Below are 22,224 nucleotides of genomic sequence, written 5' to 3' on the forward strand. Positions count from 1 at the left end.
GGGGGGGATTTGTTCTGATAGGACAGAGCGGTTTTCGTTAGGCTGCAGCAATGGTAGTAGGAATTCAGCATTCTTGTTTTGTCGTTGTTGAGATTATTTATATTTTAATGAACTGGTAATTCATTTCCTGAAATTAGCTTTGATGTTTTTGCTGCTTAAGAGCTACAGCGTAGCAGCAGGGCTTTCTCTGTGTGCTTTGCTCCAGTTCTGGCAAGAACGGTCCTAGGGTAAGCAGAACACGGCCTTCCCCAGGCCCAGGGCTGCCCGGTTTGATTAGCGAACCTGCCAAAATGTGCAGACGCACGTGTTAGATGGGCAGTTCCTGGAAGTGGAGCAGATCTTCTGTTGTTTCTGAGCAAGCCGCGCGTTACGATACTGTTGCACAAATCCTGCTTTCCTTGAAAAGGCAGGACATGGCTGCAGTTTTGAGAAGTCAGTGTGCTGTGTCTCGTTGGAAGAATTTCTGAGGCAACATTAAAAACCCCCAGAAGATTTCTGTATTTCCATATGGTTTACAAAACCTGTGGGTTTTTTGTAAACCAAAGACTATTATCTTTTTAATGATAAAAATGGGCCCTCGTGTTGGCATTTGATGTGTTGGAGCAAACTTGGCTGAGCTGTGAGTGTGTTCTCTGTGGAGACATGGTCTTTGCTAGTCCTTTAATCCACTGTGCCACTTACCAGCCTGTGAACTGCATCAAGTCTTAGGAAAACCTGCTTATTTCATTGTCCAGAGATTTGACAAGTACTGGGGTTCAAGAAGAGCCCATGACATAAGAATAAAGTGCCAGTTTTGCATAAATTTTATTTCTTTGAGCAATGATGGAAAAGGAGTTTCAATTCCATTAGAATTAAATATAACCATGGCAAATCTAAAATTCCATTTCACCAGTTCAACAGTTAATACTGCAGACAGTTTATTCAGCTACAAAAATTTGTAGCCTCCTTTCCTGATTTTTTTTTTTTTCCCCTTGAAGTTGAGACCTTGACTTGCTCACTAAGTGAATTGCTGGTATATTTGTTCATTTAAAAATAAAAGCCATTGTAATTACTTTTAAAGCTAATTATTAGTTTGGAGCTGAATGCAGTTAATGATCTCTTCTGGCACACTTTAAAGTACAAGTATGCTCTTAAATGGGCTCATGCAGCCGGTGCTGAACAGTTCCTCTCGGTCCAGGTGCATGTTCTTGAAGATGTTTCTCCGTTTTGTTGTTTTTTCTCTCCTGCTGGGTGGCATGCTGCTCGCACGCTGCAAAGGGAGGGTTTGGCCGTGACGTTGGCCGTTCCCGGGCAGCGTGCGGCTGAAAGCTGGGTTCCCTCTCCGCAGCAAACCCCAGCTGCGATGCTGGGCACCTTCAGACAGCAGCAGCTGTCGAGTACAAAGTGTCTCTTGGTTTGAGAGCGGTTGGTAGGAGCTCATGTGTGAATTGGGTGTAATGATGTTTTATCTGGGGTCTGCAGTGCGATTTATGGTGAAGTTCTTGGGTTTTGCAGTTGCCTTTCCAAGCGCAGTCGAACAGGCGCTGCTCGCTGAGACTGTTTTGCCTTCCTGCCATTATTCAGCACAGCTTTTTTTTCAGGAACTCTGTGGGGCAACAGCAGGCTCTCCCAACTGGATGTGTGTCTATTAGCATGCTTTATCGTTGGGCTCTTGCATTTCTATATTAATCTGTGAAAAATCTCTGCAAGCGTCATTTTTTTTTCACTGCTCCGCAGGAGTCCATTATGTAATTGCCAACTGTGGCCGCATCCTGATTAGCCATTCAGTGAGTCTCAAAGGAATTTCGGATAACTGCAACCAAGAAGCAAGCAAGAAATGTTCTTTAATTCCCTTCTTTTGTATAGATTCTGATCACTCCAGTCGCTGTGTTTTCATTGTTTAGCCACAGGATGCTTTCTGAAAAAAACCTACACGTGGCGCAGGAAGCTTGTTCAGGGTTTCAGAGGAACTTTAAATGTCATTGTTCTGTGGATCTCACGTTGCTCTGTTTTCCTTGCTTGTCTTCTTGGGGACCCTTTTCAGGCTCAAACCTCGAGATAGTTTTGTTGATTTTCTTCTTAACAAGGGCCTCCAGTAATAGATGGAAGCAGGAACTTGAAATAATTTTTTTTTTTCAGTTTAGAAGGTGAACAGTGCTTTAAATGGAAAAAAACCTTTTAGCAGTACAATTTTTCAGTTTGGTTTTTTTTTACCCCCTCGGGTTTTGAAATTTTTTACATGATTTTTGCATGATAGAAAACATGCTCAGCAATATTATTTTAATATAATTTTGATGTGGTAACTGGGAGATAAACCATACTGCCTTGGACAAGATATTAAATAAAAAGAAACAAAGCTTCCGTAGTATTGTCCTTTTTAAATGTTTGCTAGCTCCTCTTGCTAATGCAAGGAAATTTCCCAGAAGTAGTTTGTACGGAAGACAAACTCTTAGGTGCTTTTTCCTCAAATGTTAGGCTATTTTTTCTTACATAACTTCTCTTTATTCCAGTTGAAAAGCGTATGGTAAATAGCTATACAGGCTATGCTGATGTTAGTACGGCGTACTTCGTCATGCAGCATTTGTAGCTTTTTTTTTTTTCCAGCGTGCATCAGTGTGCTTCCATCTTGTTAAGGGAAACCTTCCCTGGCTTTCTTGTAAAGAGCAGCGATGTTTTATTAATTTTGCCGGTGGGATTGTGACTGAAACGACCTGGCTAGAGGAGGAGGTTGCTGAGCCCCCGGGCACTGAGCCCTCAGGACTGGGGGACGGGGCTCGGGGAGCAGCACAGGCTTGCTGCCAGGCACAGGGGCTGTGTGCCTTGGACTGGGATTTCCACAGCGTCCCAGAGCTTTTTGACTCTGCCAGTCCAAAAGCTGCTGCTTTTCTTTACAGCAAAAAAGGGGAGGATGTGACCATTGCCAATTTAGACACCTCATCTTTTCTTGGAGGTTTAGTTTTGCACCTATACAAATGTTGAATTATATAAGAAAAAAATACTGTCTGCAGCCTCTAAGGCGATCTCCCTGCCCATCTTTTGTTGAAAGGCAACTACCTGTACCCACTCCAAGTGTAATCACTGTGTTTGAGCTTGGCTTAATGGACAGCATTGCTCCTGGGAGGATTTTACTGACTGTAAAATGACACTGAAGGGAGTTAGGCTCCACGGTTTCTGAACTGTGCTTTCCCAGCTGCAGCGCTGGGTTCCTCCCTGTTGAATTGCAGGCACACTGAGATCAAGCAGACATCTGTTAGCACTCAAAATGGAGGAAGTATCAACATTTAAAGTTCTAAGATTCTGTTCCAAAAGCAGTGATCTTCTGTGGTTTGATGCATATTTTGTGCACCTTATGTGAGCAGGCAGCTGCCAGTTTGTTTGTGTTAGCTTGAGGCTTTGAACCTCTTTATCTGAGACTCTCCTTGCAGCCCCGACGGCCTTCCTGCCATCAGCACTAGATTTCTTTCTCTAAGCAGTCTCCTTTTACTAATACCTGTGCTACTGACAAGGTTGTGTTCTATGTTAGGAAACTGAGTCGGGGCTGGGTTTGTAGTATTGCAGTTATGCTTTGTACCTTTCAATTTGCAAAGACTGGTCAGCTGCTTAAATCAAATCGTTGGTGTACGCTAAGTTTTTCTGAAAGACTATTTTTCCTTAAAGAACTAGTTCGTTATCTTCCAGTTTGTTTTACAGGGAGTTTAACAGAAGATTTTTTTTATTAATTTTGCAGGATTATGTTGATAAAGAAAAGGCAATTGCCAAGGCTTTGGAAGACCTCAGAGCAAACTTCTACTGTGAACTCTGTGACAAGCAGTATCAAAAGCATCAAGAGTTTGACAACCACATAAACTCTTACGATCATGCTCACAAGCAGGTAAACACGTGTTGATAGCACGGTTCATCAGTTTGATATTCACTGCAGCGTGTCTGTGGTTACTACTTTGAATTTCCCCAGTGTATCTTTTTTCCTCATAGCCCCAGGGATAGGTGTTTTGTGTCACTGGTTAAGATTCCTATGCCCACCATGCATTTAAAAAAACTCAAAACAACAAGCAAAAAACTGCAGCTCACTGCTGGCATCAAGGAGAGCCCAGTTTTGGATGACCCATGGGCTGGAATGGGCTGCTGCCAGACTGGGACGAATACAGATGGATGTGGATGGCTCCTAGTTTGCATCAGCTTTTAAGACAGTGCAGCTCTGGAGACCGATGGTATGCCACGTGGGCGCGTGGTAACGCTTTAGTCTGTGTTCTGTCCGGTTACTGAAAACAGAGCAGGCTATGTCCAAGGAACTGTAAGAAAGGAACACCTTCCAAATTTTCTAAGCCTCTGGAGAAGGTGGATTCAGAGTCTGGAGGAGCTGGCTTTGGTCCCAAGGTGGGGATGTACCGCAGTATCTACATGACACCTCATACTGCACAGTAAATAATAAAAGTTCCTGTGTTAGCCCAATCTATTTGACCATTTGAAGCTGCTAAATGAGATGTAAATGTACAGCAGATAGCAGCGTTGTGCTCATCTAGAGATGAAATTGCTCAGAGGAGGTTTTTTGATATTCCTAGTCATAAATTCTGACAATACCATCATTAAAATGCTGATAACTTCTGGAGGCTGTGCTGTAGAGTACTAGATCTTGTAAAATAGCAGTGAAGCAACAGCTTAAAAGCAAGAATATGGCGTTACAGAGTATGGGTTGTGCCGTTCCCCTCCCCCCATGCATTAAGTATAGGATATGATAGTTGGAGGTAAATTCACGAGGGGATCCTTAACAGCACTTCTCATGGCAGGGCAATTTCTGTTTGAGTACTGTGATGAATTGTGGTTTAATAGGATTAAGAACAGAAATTATTCATGTACTTTGTGGTGGGAAGATGGGCTGCTTTGACCGAGCAGTCAGTCGTGATACCTGATAGCAGTGTACTTCATCTGAAGTTTTCCATCGACTTGGATGAAACCTGAGTGCAATTACACACATCTACTTAGGAGATGGAGGGACCTGTTGGCGTTGCATTCTTACAGCGTGGTGATGCAGCGTGATTATATCAACTCCTGTTCAAAACCCGTGGGTCATTAAAAGGGGGGCTGACGTGAGGCTGGCAAGGCTGAGAGTCTTGCTAGCGTCTAGAAATGCTGCGGAAGAAGAAACAAACCTGTGGAAAGCAACCACCCCTCATTGGTATAAAAGGAGTTGTCAGCAGGGGGGCAAGAAGAGTGACCCAAAAGAAAAATGTCTTGGGAACAATGACAAATTACTTGGTGTAACCTTCTCATTGGTAGAAAGAATCCGGGAGTTCCTTGATACTGCTGGTTATCTTTAAAGGATTGATGTTCTTGGATAATTTGCATCCGTTGCAGTAACTTCAGGCAGGCTTTGGAGAAAATGAGCCTTCAAATTCTCACTGTGTCACCCAGCATTAATTTCTAGTTACACAGGGATTTAAACAAAGAAGCAATCACGCTTTGCTTAGGGAAAAAATTGCTTGTCCAGCTTTGTCGTGCTGAAATGTGTGTCGCCCCATTGGGTCAGTGTTCAGGCAGTGAACTTGAAACTACCTAGAAATAATGAAGGTAAATTTGCATAAGTAACACTATCTGGCTTCTGTTGTTCGTTACCGCTCAAGATAGGCTCATTTTGAGCAGTCTATCCTAAATGAGAAGGTAGTTTGAAAAGCACTGTGGGTTTTTTTTATAGTACGTTGCACATTGCTGTTGCACATTTTGCCTCTTTGGACAAGGCGGCAAGGCTACATAAAAGCTAACGGGGTTTTTTTGGAAAAACATGAAGTTTTCTTCAAAGTAGGCTAATCAGTAGGCTTTCCTGGAAAGATGAGACATTACGGTATCCTAGGTAATTAGAGCAAACTGGCTTGGTATATATTATCTGCAGTGTTTTGTCTTCTCAGCGGTAATTCTTGAGGCAGCAGTGCTTCATTTTTGCCTTTTTGTGAGCTTGTTGAACAGTTTCCGCCGGTTCATTTTTGCTTTTAAGTATTTTTGGTTAAACGTACCCGCGACATTGAAGTGTTTGCTTATGCCTTCTGTGGCTCAGGGAGCATTAGGCTGTCCCTGTAAATAGATGTTCCACCCTCAGATCCCTTTCCGCTCCCGAGTTATAAAGACGCTGTCTTGTATTCCAGGAAGGAACTCAGGATTATTGCGAAACAGGGACGATAGGTAAGTGTATTGATCCCTACCGGATAAATTTTGGACCCACCAACTTGTCAACACCAAACAATTAAAGGGGAGGTTTTATTATTATTATTTCCTGACTATACTGGTTTCATATAGCATTCAGATATATCTGAATCAACCTCAACACCAAGTTTCTATCCAAAAGCCAGTATTTCTACATTACGTTAACTGGGAAAATAATCTTCAATTTAATATCACAAACCATTGGCCTAAGTTGTTGTATTTTAAGCATCTTGTTGGAGGTGTGCAATGTTGTCCTCTAGATTTTTTTTTTTAATGTGGTTGATACTTGAAATGAGAAGTGCAGATGTTTTAAAGAACAGTAACCCTATCTAGCCACCAAATGGTCAGTCCCTCTCAGGGGAAGCCAGAGGACTAAAAGCAACTTGAGTTCATACAGATGGCACTGCAGGAGGAAAAATAAACTCGGTTCCCTTAAAGATGCTTCAGTGAGCAACTGAAAAATGCTGTGACCGTAGATCTCGTAACTTTTTGTACCCCCGGAAGCTACTGATACCTTTAGTGGGCTTTCTTCAGGTGTAAGCTCTTGAGTCGGGCAACTAGAAGGACTGGCAGCTGACCCCTGCCCCTGCTGTTCCACAGTCCTGACTGTCAAAGGAGGCATCATGATTAACAGACAAATGCAGAACAAGGCAATTGTAGGAAGAAAAGTTCTCTTGCAACTAGTGAGGAACTTGAATAGAGAAGATGGACCCAGGGTATTTTTTTGCTGCTTTCCTGCAGATATGTGTTGTCGAGATGCTTGAGAGCTCCCATAGTCCTGGAATACTCTGGACTTGGTGGGAGTGTATTCTTAGGGTGTTACGTCCAGGTGGGCCCTGAATTCGGTTTTGGGTTCTGGTATTGCGATAGAACACTTCATGTTAGATTTGCGTGAAGATGCAGGTGGGTCACCTTATTTGGGGTTGTACCCGAGTAAATGTCAAATAAACCTAATCTGTATTGCCTGTCACTTAGAGCAGCTTGCAAAAATTGTTACGGTTGGAATTATCTTAGGTGTAAGTAATGTAGCACTTAGTCAGCTGCTGCTGTCTTTGTACTTCATCCAAGAACTAATGTAGAGAATCTCTCATAGGGTCACCTCTTCCTGCTGGCACGCCTGCTGAAGGGTTGAGCTGTTTACTGAGTCACTGACCCAACAGAGTAAAAACATTCACCTTCTGAAACCAGTGCGAAAACCAGTCGTGTTCCTGTGTGAACTTCTGCCAGGCTCACTGTGAGAACACTAACCAGTATTGAAATGCAGTCTTTTACATATTTTTTTGTTTATTTTTTCTAAAAGTGTGGCATTTTGTAGATGTAAATGATTAATTCTGCATAGATTCTCTTTATAAAATGACAAAGGGAATAGATTTCCATAAAGGAGCTCTTTGGCAAAGAGGGTGGAACTAGGAACCGAAACTATCGATCTGCAGTTCTTGTCATGCCCTAGTGATCCGAATCTTTGCTTCTAATGCCAAGGGGGAGGGATCTGCTAAAGCACAATAAAACTACCAACACAGTCACTGCTGTGGTGGTTGAGTACTCTGAATCCAACCCCTGAACTTTCTGCTCTGGGGAGAGCTGGGCCTGTGCTTTCCAGCCACTTGTATCTTCAAGCACAGCTTGGGTTAGAAGACCAAGGAGAGAATCTCCGAGGTGCTTGGCGTTACGTGGGAGGCTTCTCTGCTGTAGAGATGCTTTAGCCTCAAAAAACCCATGGTATTTTTCCTAACGCAGTAGCTGCTCCTTTGCTGGTGGCAAACACATTTAGGGAAGAGCATTTATACACGGAGTGTTCAGTAAGTTCAGTGTGCAAGGCCTGGACATGGTGATTCCGAGCGATGCCAGTCTCCTGAAGGGCAGGTGGACCTGTCGGTGGGTGATCTGTGTTGCGTTAACGCCTGGTCTATCTTCCCAAGTTGCAAGTGAAGTGTCAGGGAAGAAATTAAGATGAAATAAAACTGCAGTTGCGTGCCATTTCCCCTCTGCTCTTTTCACTTCATTTACAAGCGTGCAAAGAATGTTGATTACCAAAAATAAGCAGAGCTTGTGTTCTCACTTATATAGAATTATAAAGGTTGCCATCCTTTGAGCTCGTATTTAGCTAATGGTGTTCTTCGCTCCCAGAAGCTTTTGTGGCAAAGAATGGAGCATATGTCAAAAGTTCAGAAAGCCAGAAATCTGCTGGCGTGTAATGAAAAGTACATTATTATTTTATTTAATAGGGATTGGCAGAGAAGCTTGAGAACAAAAGCAGGGGAGGAGTAGGCTCTAATGGGATTGTGCTGTCACATGAGCTGCCTCCTGTCTCAGGCCAATGCAGAAATCTCACTGTACGGGGATCCGGGCTGTCCCCCTCTCCTGAGCATAAGGTTTGTTGTCAGAGTCCCAGATCTTCAGGTCTAGTAAAGCAGTGTAACGGGGTGCTTTTTTGATTCCGAGAATAACATGAGCTCTGTCTGCTCTGCAATTTTAGACAGAGTCTCTTAAATGGGCCTCAGTTCAGCGAAATTGCATGGCTTTGTCAACTTAAATTGAGAAAATCTGTTTACCGCTGGTCCTGAACCCGAAAAGCAGCGCACTCCAGCTCGGAACTGGGGAGGTCTTACCTCGGTACGATCTCACCAGCAAAATCTGGTGTGTGATTGCCACAGCATGCGCTGAGTTTCTTCCTGTTACAACAGTTTCTGAATCCTGACCGTCCGCCTTTTATTTAACCACCTTCACGTGTCTGTGATGGGCGATCTCTGAGGCTTTTAAATGATGCGGGAGTGCAGCTTATTTAAGCCGATTGGCAGAGAATTGCGAGGTAATGGTGGTGTATGCCAGCTTGGCCCCTCCTGAGCTATGCAGCCATGGGGAGATAATCCATTACTGTAGCTCTCTTTGTGCTGGAGAACTGATTTGCTACAAAACCTGTTCTTCAAGAGCTCGATTTGCACTCCCATTGAAAGTGGGCGACTTCTTAATAATTTTGTTAGAAACAAGCCTCAAAACCTTAAAATACTATTCTTTGTTACAGAGCTGAGGTGGGTGGCAGCTATTAATAAAGCACAGTACCAAGCTGAAGGAAGGCTTGAGGTAGTGCAGTACTGCTTCTAGTATGCAGGGATTTGGACAAACTTTACTAAAGTGCCTGTGATTTCTGTGACCCTGTTTGCTGGTCACTGGGCTTATGGATGTGACCATTCTTATAGCAAAAGTGGTAAACCAGCAGAATCATATTTCCTGGCTTCACAGTCACCGTCATCCTGCAGTCTGGAGATGCATTGCTGCTTAGAAAAGCATTCTGCTTCCTCAGAAAACACACTGCCTATCAAGGAAAAAATGCTTCCTAATTTTTAAATCCTGTAATAGCATGAAGCTATATGTTTGATTTAATATGGGGTGGTGGTCCTGATCCTGTTGAAGAAATTAAGAGTCTTGCTGAGCACTGTAGGAAGACTTAAGGAGGCTGGTTTTGCCCCAAGAAGATGGGTTCCCAGGGCTCCTTTTCCTTAGTTGGTGGGGAGGAGCTCCCTGAGGATGACTGAGTGGCTACATTAAATCCTTGTTTAAATTTCTTTGCTGGGGGGGTGAATGGGCAGCTGTGCGACTTGCCTGCCGTGGCTGTCCAGCCGCTGCGAACACCCACGCATATGGTGCAGTCCAAAAAGTAATTTAGAGATTTGGGGGGATTACAATAATGAACGCTTGCCCAAGGATTAGATGGATATTTCTATAGTGTAAGCCTAGCTTAAATATCAATTTAATTCAAATAGATTTCTGGGAAGGCTGAGACCTGGAGTATGCTGAAAAGCATTTCGTTGCTTCGGTACAGTTCTTTTACTACTGCGAAATTGTACTAGAGGGTTTTAATTGCTTCACCCCAGTTAGGGCTGGGGAAGGAGGGTAGGCACAGCTGTAGTTAGCTGGTTATCTGCTATTCCTTGCACAGATAAATTACTGGATTCAATTACACACTCAGAGCATCTCGTGAAGTAAGGGTTGCTCTGACACGATATTTAGAAAGCTTCTGGCCGTTTTAAAAGTTCACTGTTAATGATTTGCCTGCAAATGTAGCCTTCTGCATCTGTTCCTGTAGCGATTTGTTTTTACAGATGAGCAGTCTGGTCTTCTGTCACCCCTCCTTCCCCTGCCCCAGGTTGCATTTACGTAGGATAATGCAGTCCAGCCAGGTTTCTTGGAAGTCGGCTCCTTGCAAACCTGAGAAATCATTTCTGATGGTAGATGTGTCATTTGTGGTCAGTCAAAGATGCTGGGCTACGTTGTGTTCCGTATTTTGCCTTTCCAAGGAGATGGCATGGGGCTGTTCTGCAGCTTTTCTATCCTGTGCATACGCAGCAAGACCCTTCTTCCTTCTGGCCCCTGTGCAACAAAAAGAAACTCAGCCTTGAGGTCTGAGAGTCCTTTGTAAAATCAGCAAAGATTTCCCCAATTTGGGGAGTAATGAATTCTCAGCACTCTTGAAGCCATGGTTAGTGGTTTATTGTCTTAAAAGGCACAGAAGCCAGCGTAGCTAGAACTTGCGTATTCCAGAGTTGCAGCGCATCAGGGTAGTTCACTTAGAATCATAGATTGGAAAAGACCTCTAAGATCATCAAGTCCAGCCGTCACCCCAACCCCACCATGCCTGCTAAACCATGTCCTCAAGTGCCACATCCACACGTTTTTTGAACCCCTCCGGGGATGGGGACTCCACCACTGCCCTGGGCAGCCTGGTCCAGTCCCTGACCACTCTTTCAGTACAGAAATTTTTCCAAATATCCAGTCTAAACCTCCCCTGATGCAACTTGAGGCCATTGCCTCTCGTCCTATCGCTCGTTACCTGGGAGAAGAGACCAACACCCCCCTCACTACACCCTCCTTTCAGGTAGCTGTAGAAAGTGATAAGGTCTCCCCTCAGCCTCCTCTTCTCCAGACTGAGCAGCCCCAGCTCCCTCAGCCACTCCCCATCAGACTTGTTCTTCAGACCCCTCCCCAGCCTCGCTGCCCTTCTCTGGACACGCTCCAGCCCCTCCATGTCCTGCTTGTGGTGAGGGGCCCAGAGCTGAACACAGCACTCCAGGCGCGGCCTCACCAGTGCCCAGTACAGGGGCACGATCCCCTCCCTACTCCTGCTGGCCACACCATTCCTGATCCAAGCCAGGATGCCTTTGGCCTTCTTGGCCACCTGGACACGCTGCTGGCTCATGCTCAGCCGGCTGTGGACCAGCACCCCCAGGTCCTTTTCTGCTGGGCAGCTTTCCAGCCGCTCTTCCCCAAGCCTGGAGCGTTGCATGGGGTTGCTGTGTCCCAAGTGCAGGACCCAGCATTTGGCCTTGTTGAACCTCATACGGCTGGCCTCGTCCCATCGATGCAGCCTGCCCAGATCCCTCTGCAGAGCCTTCCTACCCTCAAGCAGTTCGACACTCCCACCCAGCTTGGTGTCCTCTGCAAACTCAATCCCCTCATCCAGATCATTGATAAAGATGTTAAACAAGACCGGACCCAAAACTGAGCCCTGGGGAACACCACTCGTGACCGGCCACCAGCTGGATCTAACTCCATTCACCACCGCTCTCTGGGCTCGGCCATCCAGCCAGTTCTTTACCCAGCGCAGAGCACACCCATCCAAACCATGGGCAGCCAGCTTCTCCAGGGGGATGCTGTGGGGAACAGTGTCAAAGGCCTTACAGAAGTCCAGGTAGATAACATCCACAGCCTTTGCTTCATGCACTAGGCGGGTCACCTGGTCATAGGAGGTGATCAGGTTGGTCAAGCAGGACCTGCCTTTCATGAACCCATGCTGGCAGGGCCTGATCCCCTGGTTGTGCTTTACGTGCCCGGTGAGCGCACTGAGGATGAATCACTCCGTAATCTCCGCCGGCACCGGGGTCAGGCTGACAGGCCTGTGGTTCCCGGGATCCTCCTTCCGGCCCTTCTTGTAGATGGGTGTTGCACTGGCGATCCCCCAGCCATCTGGGACCTCCCCTGTTAGCCAGGGCTGCTGATAGGTGGTGGAGAGTGGCTTGGCCAGCTCCTCCGCCAGCTCCCTCCGCATTCATGGGTGGATCCCATCCGGCCCCATAGACTGTAAGCGTCCGGGTGGCACAGCAGGTCGTTACCTGCTTCCTCCTGGATTGTGGAAGGTTTGTTCTGCTTTCCTTCCCTAGCTTCCAGCACTGGAGGCTGACTAGCCTGGGAATAACCAGTCTGACTGTTAAAGATGGAGGCAAAGAAGGCATGAAGTACCTCAGCCTTTTCCTCATCCGTGGTGGCAATATTCCCCCCAATATTGAATATTGCTTCAATGCTTCTAATTTAGAAGTGGTAAACAGTAAGAGAGCAGGAGGCTTTGGGGATCAGGGACACAGAAAGGTCAGCATTTAAGGAAATGAGCATTTAATTCTGTTTTCATGAAAAAATGTCCGTTGTAGTGAAGGCAGGATTGCATCATGGGCAGCTGCATCATTATCAACAGGCTTGGAGCCCGTTCTATTTCACGGGAGATGCTTTAAGGCTGGGGGGTGGAGGTGGGTCTCCGAGTGCACCGTTGTACCTTCCTCTTTAAAGTAAAAGGTCACAGTTCATGTCTGTTGTAAATAGCTGGGTCATACTTTTTTCCAAATGGATGAGTGATCTAGAGACTTGGCATCAAGCCCCAGTTGAATAGTTTGGTCAGCTGTTGGCGACTTTCGCTTCCTGGAGCATTTTAGATGTGCTTTTTAAATCAGCATGAAAAAGCTGATAGCATTGCCTAGTCCAGGTTTTTTTTTTCCCTCCCTCTCAAAAAAAAAAAATTTACTATTCAACGTTTAACATACACCACAAAACCCTTGAGCCCTTTACTTGTCCTGGTGAAAGTAGCTCTGTGGTTCCAGGTGGGATCATTGCTGTGTCCGTGTGTGTGTGTGTACGTGCGTCCCCCTGCTGCTCCGGACTCCCTGAGCTCGGTCCCGTAGCTTCGCTGGCTCCGCTCCTTCTCCGTAGAATAGCTCGCAGACACACCGAGAGCCTGTCTAGTAATGCTTGTTTGTTTTCTTTTCTCTCTCTTCCACTCTTGTTATATTTTTATTTTTTTTTCTGTGATGTGACGTTTTCAGCTGATGTATTGAAAGCAAACCCTTCTAATTTTGGAGTCCAGATCACGAGAGTGAGTTTCTTTCTACTGGTGTCTATAGCTGTATCTTCTTTGTGTGTCCTCCCCTCTGATTTTGATAACGCTCAACCACATTTAGTAAATATGATTAGGTAAGAGAATCCTCTGTCTTGTCGAATCTTCCCCTTTTTCACAAAGCAATGTTCTCTTTACATTGGGCCAGCTTCAGTTCCTCTCATGTGAACTTGGGGTTAGTTTCCACATCCACTGTTTCTGTGTGTACCGGTCCGACTTGGCTCCGTTAAAGAGGCAGAGCCAGCCGGAAGGTGTATTTAGAATTCACCAAGGATTTGTACGTCTTGTAGAAGGATTTTTTTCAAAGTGACTGTCTGCTTTGAGTACTGCTAGTCTTTCAGGCCCTGCATGAAATACCCAGACAACATGAAACTTTGTCAAAAGCTGGGCATGTGATGCTTTCTGGAATCGGGCCTTTTGAAAGGGTTTCAAATCATGCACCAAAAAAAGAAAAATGAATCCCTTAAGATGGTAGAGGTCTTTCTCTCTGCTTTCTGTAACTGAAACTTCTGTATAACACCGTAACAAAGTGCCTTGTAAATTTTCACATGTATTCAAAGGAGAAACAGCAGCCTCTTATCCTAGTGCTTTGAGACAAGGACTTCCAGAAATTTTCTGAAGTCTTGGATGTTTGCTATTAGAATTGGATACCTAGATTTCCTCAGTGGCATTATGATATTTGAAATTCCTTGGGTTTGGGTTTACTTCCTCCTATGATAAGATTTCTGGGGAACTTAGTGTTTCTGCCTGCTAGAATATTAAACCCCCAAAGACCCCACTGCATTTTAGGGCATTTTGTTCCCTGAGAGGCCGTCACAGAACTACTGTCAGGAAAGCAAGTAACTGTTTGTGGTGTATGTTGCATTATTTATTTGCTTACCGGAATCATCTGCATGGGATTTTTGGCACCTTCTCCAATGTAATTTGTACATTGCTTTTGTAAGACATAATACCTGGGTAACTCTCTTGCACCAGCTAATCCCTTTCTGTTCTTTGGCCCATGCTATTAAGACTTCTGTCATGCACTGTTTGTCATGTACATTTGCACCCTGCAAAAGCAGCAAATTAAACAGTCTTTTTTTTCCTTTTCCTTCCAGAATTTGCTTGTTGCTTTGAAATCAGCTTTATTGTACATGCTAAAGAAAACAGTAGTGTTGATTGGAAATGTATATACGCAGACTTGGAGTCGTAGCCAAAAGTGATCAGCAGTTGTCTCTTCGTTTAGCTCCTGGGAGGACGGCAATGTGCTCCATTGGTTTGTTGAGCTAAGATGCTGTTGCTCCATCCTAGCTCAATAAACGTTCCTGGGGAGGGCCTTGAAAGCGTACTTTCCAGTGCTACAGCAAAGAGATGCTTTTGGACACTTCACCACAAACCGCTTTTATCTAATCTGTTCCTCCTTTCTTTTGCCTCAGAGGTTGAAAGATCTCAAGCAAAGGGAATTTGCTCGCAATGTCTCCTCAAGATCACGTAAAGATGAAAGGAAGCAGGAGAAGGCCCTCCGGCGTCTACACGAACTGGCTGAACAGAGAAGGCAGCCTGAATGGTGAGTGCAGGTGATCCCTGAGCGCTCGGGGAGCGTGTGTGCGAGAGTCCTGCACGGGACTGCGGCCCTTCGCTGCGCTGGCCTTCTTGCTCTTGTAATCCTGCTCGAGTTTTGAGGGCAAAGCTTCACGCTGAAGTTGGGCCTCTTGCTGTGGTTTTGGTAGGAATTAATTCACTAAACTGGTAGTCCAGAGCATCCGAAAATTGCTTTATCCACCAATACTACTTTTATTCTGTTATATGAATTTTTTAATAATACTAAATGGCTACTTAACGCTATTTTAATGTGTATTTCTGAATATAAGAGTACTTGAAATGGGTACGAGATTGTTTTAGATCAGGCGTGAAACCAGAGGTATACAACTGGCAGTCAACTGTTTTCTCTGTTTTAACTTGCTCATACAGTGCTCCTGGAAGTGGACCCATGTTCAGAACCACCACGGTGGCCGTGGATGAGGAAGGTGGAGATGATGACGATTCTGCAGCCAACAGCAGCTCTTTCATGCAGGTGACCTCTGGCCAAGCCACAGAGATGACTATGGACAGAGGTTTCCTGAACACTGGGCAGGTCGGTGGCACTGTTATGCCGAGCCAAATGCCCATCCAGACAGCGCAAGCCATCAGCTTTGGCATCAAGAGTGCTTTGGGAACTCCCCTGCAGAAGATAGGCGTGTCGTTTTCGTTTGCCAAGAAGACTCCGGTAAAACTTGAGACCATAGCTTCTGTTTTCAAGGACCAAGTAGAAGAATCAGGTTCTACTGATGGAGCAAAAGGTGATGAGAGAGGGTCTTCAGATGCAGGGAGCTTGCAGAAATCTGGCGAGGGCGAAAGCACAAATAATTCTGATGGCAAGGCGGAGGAAGATGACCAGCATGACAAAGATAGCGGGTCTCTAGCCACTACCTTATCTAAACTAAAAAAGATGAGACGAGAAGAAGGACCAATGGCAGTTGAACCGGAATACTATCACTATATTCCCCCAGCCCATTGTAAAGTAAAGCCTAATTTTCAATTCCTGCTTTTCATGAAGTCTACTGAACAAATGGAAGCTGAAAATGTGAACAAAAAAACTACGCATGAAGTTAAAAAGGGTAATTCTCCAAAACCCAAACCCGGCAAGCACACGGAGAAGGCTGCCGAGGGCGCGGGGCAGCAGAAGGAGCAGAGTACTACTGACACTGCAGCTCAGCAGAGCAAAACAGAACTGAAAGAAGTCCCAGAAAGTGCGAGCATGCAGGAGAGCAAGCGTCTTGCAGGGAGCAATCTCCCCGAGCCAGACACTACTAAAGAAGTGGCTCAGCCTGGCTCGGGCTGTAAAGATGCCACTGAAGGACCAAAGCATCCGACAGGACCTTTTTTTCCCGTTCTGAGTAAAGATGAGAGCACGACTCTCCAGTGGCCTTCAGAGCTGCTCATATTTACCAAAGCAGAACCGTCTGTTTCATACAGTTGTAACCCCCTGTATTTTGATTTCAAGCTCTCTCGCAACAAAGATGCTAAAGGTAAAGGGGCAGAGAAATCCAAGGATCCGGGGGGTGTTTGCAAAGAAAACGTTCAGAGCACAGAATCTGGGGAGATAAGCAAACCCAGGGAGGCAGAAGGCCTAGCCAACAGCTCTGCTCTAAAAATGGATAACAAATCTCTGTCCACCTGTGGCTCCCAGAACAAGCAGGAGTCCAGTTTGGCAAGTGTTAGTAAGGGAGAGGGAGAGGACAGTGGCAGAAGCATAACCAGTAAGAATAGATCTGGCAGATCCCATAAACACAAAAAGAAAAAGAAGCACAAAAAGTCCAGCAAACACAAACGTAAACACAAGGAGGAAGCTGACGAGAAGGGCCGAAAAGCTGACCTGGGGGAAGAGAAACCCAGGAAACGGAGAAGGCGCAGGCACAAAAAAGGCAAATCCTCTCTTTTTACTGAATCGGAACGGGCGCTGAAAACCGAACTGCCTGAAGACTGTAGCCATTTCCCGAAGAAGAAGCGGTGCTCTCAGGAGTCCCAGAGGAAGTCTCTGTCTGCCGAAGAGGGAAGCAGCGGTAAAAAAGAGGATGGTGGTAACTCCTGCCAAGAGCATGGCAGCAAAAAACACAAGGCTGAGCTGCAGCAGTTGCCTGCTCCGAGGAGACGGTGCCCGGCTCCGTCCCTGGGCAGGCCCAGCCGCAGGAGCCGGCAGAGCAGCGGGGACTACGACAGCGACGAGGGCGCTCACAGGAAGCACTGCCGGCAGAAATCCCCCTCGCAGTACAGCGACGACTACGACTCCGGCAGCGACCGCTCCCGGAGCCACTCCAGGTCGGGGCGGGAGCTCTCCTCTCCCAGGTCCTACTCGACCAGCTCCGATGCCTCCTCGGACCACAGCCGGTACAGCCGTCGGAGAAGCTACTCCGACGACAGCTACAGCGATTACAGTGACCACTCGAGGTGCCACTCGAAGCGGTCCCACGACTCGGAGGATGACTCGGACTACAACAGCTCAAATCACAGATCGAAGCGGCGCAAGTACTCCTCTTCTGAGGATGACTACAGCTCGAGCAGGAGCAGGTCGAGGAGTCGAAGCAGGAGCCGAACCCACCCTCGAGGTAGGTCAAGGACAAGGAGCCGGGGCAGAACACGCAGCAGCAGCTGCAGCCGCAGTCGGAGCAAGAGGAGAAGCCGAAGCGTAACGGGTCACAGCTGGAAACGGAGCCGCAGCTATAGCAGGGATCGCAGCCGCAGTGCGAGGAGCCACTCGCAGAGGTCTCTCTCGCGAAAGGGCTCTCGAGGCCATGAGAGCCCCGAGGAGAGGAGGTCCGGGAGAAGAGACTTCATCAGGTCCAAAATCTATCGCTCGCAGTCTCCTCACTATTTCCAGACAGGCCGAAGTGAAGGATCCTCGCTGAAGAAAGAGGACGGCAAAGGAGAGGATCTGAAAGGATCTGGCTCGCTCTCCCAAAACAGCAGCGGCTCTGGCACGGGGAGGGCCTCGGAAGGTGACTGCAGCCCAGAGGAGAAAAACTCCGTCACTGCAAAGCTTCTCCTGGAAAAGGTTCAATCCAGGAAGGTCGAGAAGAAGCCCTGCCTCGCTGATGAGATGATGGCAGGGGCCAACAAGGTGGGCATAAAGCTCAAAGATCCTCCCCAGGGCTACTTTGGCCCGAAACTTCCTCCTTCCTTAGGCAACAAACCGGTTCTCCCCTTGATTGGGAAACTGCCCACCGTTCGGAAACCAAACGCCAAAAGATACGAAGACTCTGGTTTGGAGAGGGGCGAGGAGCAAGAGCTGTCGGATTCCGAGGATGTTTCCCAAGGCCTTGAGGAGGCTCAGCTGGCCGGCCAGTCTCTCCTGGAAGAAGTGGTGATGGTAATTCAGGACAAACCCCTGGATGAGCAGAAACGTGATGAACCTGCCGTGGAGATGCCGTCCATTCCCCTTGAAGCGCCGGCGCTCCCTGAGTGCTTTGGTTCTGGAGATCTGGTTATGCCGCACGACTTCCTCTCGGATCCGAGCGATGGTGATGGGCTAGAACCCATGGACAGGGGCAGCCAGCCGGTCCCGGTGGAAACCAACATGATGCCCTTGGTTCCAGATGTCGAGCACTTTCCTGGCTACGTGCCTCAGAGCGGGGAGCCCAGCATCGAAGGGGATCGGGAAGGAGGAGAAGATTCCTCTCTAGCGCCGCTCGAGAGCCAGCCGATCACTTTTACGCCCGAAGAAATGGAGAAATACAGTAAGCTGCAGCAGGCCGCTCAGCAGCACATTCAGCAGCAGCTCCTGGCCAAGCAGGTCAAGGCCTTTCCCGCCTCGGCGGCCCTGGCACCGGCGGCGCCTGCCCTGCAGCCCATCCACATTCAGCAGCCGGCGGCGGCATCGGCGACCTCCATCACCACCGTGCAGCACGCCATCCTGCAGCACCACGCTGCCGCGGCCGCCGCTGCCATCGGCATTCACCCTCACCCCCATCCCCAGCCGCTCGCTCAGGTTCATCACATACCCCAGCCCCACCTGACTCCTATCTCGTTATCCCACTTGACCCACTCGATTATTCCAGGGCACCCCGCCACGTTTCTAGCCAGCCACCCCATCCACATCATTCCGGCGTCAGCTATCCATCCGGGGCCCTTTACTTTTCACCCGGTTCCTCACGCTCTTTATCCCACCCTCCTCGCCCCGAGACCTGCTGCCGCCGCGGCCGCCACGGCGTTGCATCTGCACCCTTTGCTGCACCCCATTTTCTCAGGACAGGACTTGCAGCATCCACCCAGTCACGGCACATGAAGGACAAAACGAAGTAACCTGAGCGGAAGGAGAATATTTTGCGTTTTGGGAAGGGGTTGAAGTTGATCCAGCTGGCAGGTGAGGCCGGAGAATTTCCTTTCACTCTTCAGCAGCCAAAGAAGCGGAAGGCTGGAGGGCAGCAGCAGGCGGCGGGTCGGTTTGCGAGCGTTGTGTAGATCCACCACCAGGGACGGTCCCGTGTCCCCACGCCTGCGTGCACGTAGCAGCGCTCTGTCCTGCAAGAACCGTTTCACGCGTAGCCCGGCCAGGCGCTTGGAAGGGCGTTGTGTTCCCTGGGTTCGTACACTTGGTCGTCTGCCTTCTGCCACCTTGTATATGATAAATGAGATTTCACACACACTAATAGGTCTCTCAAAATCCTTTTAATGAGGTCGTCTAATTAAAATGGTCAGCATGATTGGATCTGGCTCGCAATCAGTGATGAAGCGTTCGGTAACTGACAGCTGGGGCTCCTGGTGAGGAGGGCGATGGAAGGGCGGTACCACTCTTGGTTTGGCTGGGCCAGTACCAGTTTTCAGGCATTACAGGAGATTTCTTGGCACCCTACCGCTGCATATTTGGGGATTTTTATCTTGGTGGGAGCAGCGAAGGTGGAAGCAAGGTCTGATCTTAGAGCTGAAGCGAGGAGCCGCGCGTGTGCTCCGAGCTCCGACCCCTCTCCATCCTGCATTAGCGTTCTCCTGCACGAGGCCTGCGCCCACGGGGCACCCTGCACTGGAGACACGCCCTCGGTTCGCTGCGTGGGGTCAGTCTGGGCTTTGGCTGCTCAAAAAATGTCACTCTGGCTCCCATCTGTTGTGGTGTTGGCAAAGAGGCGCTGGGATGCGAGAGAAGGAAAATCCCTTTAGGAGTTGAAGCAATACAGAGGACGGGGAGAGCGGCCGGGGTGTGTGAAGTGTCTTCTTCCCTCTGTGATACTGATGGTTTCCTTATTAATTTATGGGAGTTTTTTTTTAATGGAAAGAATTGCACTGAACTCTGTAAACAAAGATGCTGCTTTTTGTAGCTCATATAAAAAGGTTACATTTGTAGTATACTGCAATAATATTTTTTACGGCCCGTTCTTTCAGTGGTACTCGTCCTGGTGGCTTTTGTGTAAATATGTTTGCTGTAGGTGAAATGAGACCCTTGTAAAGCTTCCACTTTCTAGTTCCAGCTAGATGCAAAGCGACGAAGCATGTATATTTTACCAAGCTCATGTATTTTTGAAGTTTTTATGTACTATAACATGTAAAATAAGCCAACTTCCTTTAGCATTTTGCAGACGGAAAGGAATGTGAGCCTTGGCCCAGGCGAGGTGCGTGGCCCACAGCGGTGACAGCCCACGGCGTGGCGGGGGAAGCAGCTGGGCGCGCTCCGCGTCCCGCTGGGCAGCTGCCGGCAGGAACCGACACTGGAGGCAGGCTCGGGAGCGGCAGGAGTTTGGGTGGTCTCCCAGAGTAGAAAATAACCCCTCTGCCCCCTTTTTTCTCCCCCCGCACCCCGTGTTTGAACGGGCGCTGGCAGCGCAGCCGGGCTGCGTGGCTCGCTGCAGGCTGGCGGAGGGAGACCCGCAGCACCCTGCCCCGCTGCCCCGCGAGGCGCTCGGGGCGAAGCCCGGGGAGAGCCATGAGGGTTTCTGCCTTCCTGGCTGCAGCGAACACCACCCGGGGGCTGCTCCGTCCCCCAGCTCCGCAGGGCGCGTTGCTGCTGCCCGGGCTGGTCCGCGTTCAGGCCCTCCGCGTGTCGCAGCGGTTCCGGAGCACCGTGCGGAGCAGGCGGGCGGCCGGGGGACACGGAGCACGTGCTGGCTGCCGGGCGTCCCTGTCCCCTCCCCGGGCACCCGGGAGATTCAGAGGATCGGGAACTCCCAGCTTCCTCACTCGGCAGACGAGAAACTCAGCGTTTGGGCAGGTTGGACTGAAACACAGCGGTCGAAAAAAGGGATTCCATTTCTCTGTAAATAATTAACAGAACACAGTGTTAACGTCTCAGTGCTGAGCTTCGTTAGCTTCTAGATCCAGCGTGCGTGTTCTGGCACCCTTCGCGCTGCCGGCGGGGGGCTGGCTTCCAGAACAGTGCTGAAAATAATTAACCGATCATTACTTAACAAGCATAAACAGATTGTATTTAACTTTGTCACAAAAGATATATCTATAAATATATATATATGCTGTAAAATGAGGGGAAAAAACACCTTTCTAATAAACCAATGATTTGTGGAAAAAAAAACAAACGCGTGGTTGCGTGAGCTGGCTCGGAGCTCCTGTGCCCGCCGGCGGTGGAACCCGGGCCTTTTTCCCAAAATACCGGCATGAGGCGCGGGGAGCGTCGAGTGAAGCTGCTTTTAATGGGAATTCTTGGCTCAGGAGGCACTGAGCTGGGTACGGAGAAAATGTACGCTGAATTTTGGGTTTTTTTGAAGGACGTTATTTTGGGAAGGAGCCCTCAGAGAAACTCCTTTCCTGACCCGCTGCGGCTTTGGGGCTCGCACGCCGCAGGGCCGGCGGGTGCTGCTGGTGAGGAGCCCGGGCGCTGCTCTCGTAGCTGATCATCCTCACTTGGCTGAAGGATGAAGATTGGAAGCCCTGAGCCCTGCCAGGGTTGGGGTGCGGGGTGTGCCCCCCGTGCCCGGGCTCTCCTCTTTTGGGGGCCCTGGGGGCGCTTGGCCGGGTGGATGGTGCCGGGGAGCCTGGTAGAAATGGGGAAGAAGGAATTGGATGGGGGAGAGAAACAGAGCTGGGGGTGGGCTTGCTGCACCCTCCTCCCACCAGACCCTTCCGGACCCCCCAAGGGCGCGGGCTCAGCCCCAGCGTTGGGCACAGCCAGGACCCCCTGTGCCCCCCGCGGCCCCTGCCCCGCTTCCCACCCCAGCTCTGGGTGAGATTAAAGCTGTGAACCCCCCGTTTCGGCGCGGGGGGCTGGCTCGCAGCGGGGTGCTCCCGAGCCTCGCCCACCACCGGCTCTGGGTGGGCCAGAGGAGCCCCCGGCGTTAATTGAGTGCGTTTAATTAATCCCCGAGGGGGTGAAGCCGAAGGGGACCCGTGGTTTGGGATGCGTGGCTCCCATGGGCCTCGCAGCAGGGCTGGGCCGGGGC

At 48.6% G+C, this 22,224-nt stretch overlaps 1 protein-coding gene across 4 annotated transcripts in view; it reads left to right on the forward strand.

Moving 5' to 3' along the window:
* Nucleotides 1-21,343, forward strand: part of GPATCH8 (G-patch domain containing 8) — a 58,858-nt gene extending 37,515 nt beyond the window's left edge. For all 4 annotated transcript variants that reach the window (XM_075443703.1, XM_075443707.1, XM_075443705.1 and 1 more), the window contains 3 exons: nucleotides 3,707-3,850; nucleotides 14,743-14,873; nucleotides 15,278-21,343. In XM_075443703.1, coding sequence (XP_075299818.1) covers nucleotides 3,707-3,850; nucleotides 14,743-14,873; nucleotides 15,278-19,127 — 4,125 coding nt within the window. In that variant the 3' untranslated portion in view covers nucleotides 19,128-21,343. The remainder of the gene's footprint in view (nucleotides 1-3,706; nucleotides 3,851-14,742; nucleotides 14,874-15,277) is intronic.
* Nucleotides 21,344-22,224: the final 881 nt, after the last annotated feature.

Source organism: Opisthocomus hoazin, chromosome 26 (genome assembly GCF_030867145.1).
Source record: "Opisthocomus hoazin isolate bOpiHoa1 chromosome 26, bOpiHoa1.hap1, whole genome shotgun sequence".
Lineage (NCBI taxonomy): Eukaryota > Metazoa > Chordata > Aves > Opisthocomiformes > Opisthocomidae > Opisthocomus > Opisthocomus hoazin.